This window comes from Buceros rhinoceros, unplaced genomic scaffold (genome assembly GCF_000710305.1).
Source record: "Buceros rhinoceros silvestris isolate BGI_N320 unplaced genomic scaffold, ASM71030v1 scaffold27839, whole genome shotgun sequence".
Taxonomy (NCBI): domain Eukaryota; kingdom Metazoa; phylum Chordata; class Aves; order Bucerotiformes; family Bucerotidae; genus Buceros; species Buceros rhinoceros.
This window is the reverse complement of record NW_010433708.1, coordinates 1,749-5,663: the sequence shown is the minus strand read 5'-3', so window position 1 is coordinate 5,663 and position 3,915 is coordinate 1,749. Positions and strand designations below refer to the sequence as shown.

The following is a 3,915-nucleotide window of genomic DNA, read 5'->3' as shown; positions in this document are numbered from 1 at the left end:
CGGGGGTTGCTGCGATGCGCCAGCCAGCGCAGGAGGCTCCGAGGACGCGCGGATCCGAACAGCGCTGTCAGCCACACAACCGCCTCCTGGTGCCAAGCAGAGGGGTCAGCGCCAGCGCCAGGTCTCCTCTGAACCCCGTACCCAAACCCAGCAAAGGGAGGCAGCTGCCGGGCTGGGGAAGCGACACCCGCGGGCAATAGATCTGAATCTGCTCCCATTAAGGTTTCAGAGAAACACTTACCCTTATCTTAAAGAAATGCGAGTTTATCTGCAGCAACTGCTTTGTCTCTGTTCCTTCTGTTACTCATTATTAAAGGCTTGAATATCATAATGTCACAACTGAGCTTAATTAGCAGCTATTTAAAGGCTATCGGAGACTGAGGTGACCAGACACTCATTGTCTTTAGGATGTCCCAGGCTCAGGCCATGCCCCAGCATCTCCTCCTGGGAGACGCCTCAGCCAGCTCCATCTCCAAGGCTGGAACTTGGCAGTGGGTTAGGAACGGCTCCACCACACGCGGTTGTCAAACCACAAGACTAGAAATGGAGATGCTGGCTCCAGGGCCCAAGTTGAACACTCCTGCAGTAAAAACACCCTCTCAGAGGAGAATTTCCCTCTCCAAACCAAACAGACTTATTTAAACTAGTTAAACCCCTTTTCCAAAGGTGTTAATCCCTGCCCACCCATTTGTAAGGAGGAGAAACAAGTGCAAAGCAGCATCAAAGTCCCAGAGCCGATCAAAAGCCCCGCAGAAACCAGGGAAGCTCTGGCGTGCTGGAGACCTGCTGTTCTGGGAAGCGGGAATGGCAGCAGAGAAGCTGGAGGCTCCGTCTTCCCCCTGGCAGCTCAGTCAGGACCATCCACAGGGCTCAGCTACGGGTGGCTCCTACAGAACCGATTCCAGGTGCTCCCACCAACAGCCCCAGCCCTGCCCCTTGCTGGGGACAGCAACCACAGGAGCTCAGACACCTTCGCCCTGACTCCGACAGCACCTGGCGTTTGGCAGCTATTCCTGGGAGCAGGCTCAGAGCTCCCCGCACCGTCCCACAGACGCGTGGCTGTGACACCCCAGGTGGTTTAGGGCACTCGGCCTGTGTCTGTCAGGGAACCCCAAAGTGCAGCATTTATCCCAGGGCCACGCAGCACCACCCCACTCATCTCCCTGCCCCGGGTCACCAGCTTCTTGGTGGAACAAATGGAGGCCAGAAGCCGTGGTTATTGCATCAATCTCCGTATCAGGAGACTCAAACTGATTTTTATTTCTCCCTTATATTGCATTTCTGTAACTTTTACAGTATTAAAATGATTAACAAAAGCATAAAACAAAACAAAAACAATCATTGAGAGTGTCTCCCGTGGCACTCCAAGGCCCCTTGTCGGCAGGGGCTGCGCTGGTGTCTGGTGCCCACGTGGGAGGCCAAGGCTCCGTCCTCGGAACGGGACTCTGTTCTCGGAAGGGAATAGTCTGCCTTTCCCGGGAAGCAGGAAGGCACTCAAGGCATGGGCTGCTCGGAAGCCTGGCTGGTGGGAATCCTCAAGACAAGGTTCTGGCTCTTTGCTGGATAAGCACTCTTGGGGCAGGTGCTTTAGATATCCATGTCGAACTGCTCCTCCTCGCCTGCCGAGAGGGACGAAACAACCAGGAGTGAGCCCGCAGGGTTTCCCACCAAACGTTTTATTGGAGAAACCAGGAGTGCGGCGGGTCGGACTCAAAAGGTCTGCAGAGGAGACCTCGCAGGCAGACAAGAGCAGAGAGAGAGAAAACGCCCTTCAAATCATTTATTTCTACCCCTGGATCTCCTTGTAAAAAGGAACATGAAGAATAATGTTGATGCCGATCCCTGGTACAAACTCCTGTCATCAACTACACAAAAGCTCATTCCACAGCTTTTCGCCCGTACAGCTGTCACCCAAGAGGCTGCCAGCGCCAGCAGCGGGGACCTGTGCCCGGGGACGGGGGGGCAGCGGAAAGGGCCACAGCGGAGATAGCAGCCAGCTCGCAGCCTGCGCCTCGGCCCGCCAGAGAACGAGAGAGCCACTAAAGGTCACAGCGGTGTGTGAAAAACCACGAGGTGATAGTGACTCTGCAGAGGTTTTGCTTAGAGTGAGCGTGGAAGCCAAGTAATGAGCACCCAGGTCTTTGTTTTTAGGGAGAGGATAAATAATTGTGCTTGGTAGTTTCAGGTGCTTCAAGAAGTAATTAAAAAAAATAAGCCTGTGTCAGAAAAAGGCAGAAGGAATTTATGACTTGGGCTGATACTAAACCCGCAGCGAATCCTTCTCTGAATTGTCATCTGATCTCGTGAGGCAGCTGCAGAATGGCCCAGGACAGCGAGGGGCAGCGGCAGCTGCACCGTCCTCTCCCCACGGGACTATTGACCTGGCAGCAGCTTCCCAGCTAAATTAATGAGAATTAAGTGATGCTCAATTACCGATTACACTTAACTAACTGAAGTCAGTCACATTACTGGGGACCATAGCAGAACCTATTAGCCATGAGACCCAGTTACCCAGTAACAACAACCACAGCTCTCCAGCCTCTCCTGGCTCCCTCCCATGTGCGAGTATCCGTGTTTCTAGGAACCAGCCCCTCGGTTTTGGGGTCTTTTTTTCTTGCACGCACTCACCCGTGCTCGCTTTCTCATCACAATTTGGTACATGGTTGTTTTCAATCTTCAGCTCCTCCACGTTTGGGCTCGTCACCCCTGGAATGTCCGGGAGGTCGGAAGGGGGTGTTTTGGCAACCGGAGAATTGCGGCACTCCATCAGAAACTTGCGGTCGTAGATGATCCTGGTACCTGGGGAGACAGGACACCGTCAGCTGGGCGTGCACAGCACAGCAGGAGCCACGTTTGAAGCGATACCTGTTGTTCAGCACCTACTCGGTTTATTTTGTGCTTCCTCACAAGAAAACCAGACCCCATCAACACCGTATTTACCAGAAAGGTCTGAAGCATCAGGCACCCAAGTAACAGCTCAGGCTGCACAGAGGGAGCACCGACCCCACACCCCAGCCCGGTGCTGCAGGTGACAGAGCAGCTCCTTCCGCCAAGCTCCAGGACACGCCACTGTCCAAACAGAGTGAACTGAATTGAATCTTTTAATTTTTGGCTGGTCCAGGTTGTCAGGGGCTGGGAACTGTGGGCAGAACCAAGAGTGTCTACCGGCACGGACACCCCCTCCCCTTGAGCGCCCTAACTCCAGAGCTGGCTGTTCTGTGGTTAACCAGAGCGGAGCCTCTGCTCGCCCCTCCAGTGAGGAAGACGCCAGCTCCAGCGCGAGCCTGGGCAGGAGCAGAGCTTGGCTCCTCACTTCTGGGAACACACTGGGCTGGACAGCCTGTTCCTTATGTGGGAATTGCCCTGGAGAGAGCTCAAACATCACACAGAGAGATCCCTCTCAAAGAGCACGGCCCTAACCCTCAGAGTGCTGGAGAACGGCTGCTCCTTTCCCCGGGAGGGGACCTGAAAGCCCTCTGGGGATCAGGCCCCAGCACGAGGGAACAGCGGCTTCTCACTGTGCACTCGCTGGAAAGCATTAACCGAGAGCACACATGTGTGGGCAAACAACCTCCCCCAGCAGCTGTCCTGGAACATCAACCGCATCGCACTCTGAGGCACAGCTACACAATAACGTCACCAGGTATCACGTTTCGAGCAAGTTCTGCTAACGAGCTCCTGAAACACCGAAAACCTTGTCACTGGAAGGTTTGGAACTGGGCTGCCTCACAAGATCCAAGGGGGGACCCGACCCAGCACAGAGCTGGCCTCGAGGAGGTGGGGTGTTAAATTCCTGGGAGGTTCCCAGAGGTGAGGACGGGACTTCCCAGAACCGAGGATTAGCAGCACAGCTCGGGTGGGCAGGAGCTTCCGTGCCTGGTTCACGCTCCCGTCAGTCACATGCCCCCAGCTGCA

The 3,915-nt window shown here is 54.9% G+C and overlaps 1 protein-coding gene across 1 annotated transcript; it reads right to left on the bottom strand.

Annotated features, from left to right (window-relative positions):
* Positions 1–1,587: 1,587 nt before the first annotated feature.
* Positions 1,588–2,799, bottom strand: EIF4EBP1 (eukaryotic translation initiation factor 4E binding protein 1; the record flags this gene model as incomplete). Its single annotated transcript, XM_010144211.1, has 2 exons — positions 1,588–1,619; positions 2,629–2,799. Coding segments are annotated over 2 exons (203 nt in total), but the record flags the coding sequence as incomplete, so codon positions are not given.
* Between the last annotated feature and the right edge of the window lie 1,116 nt (positions 2,800–3,915).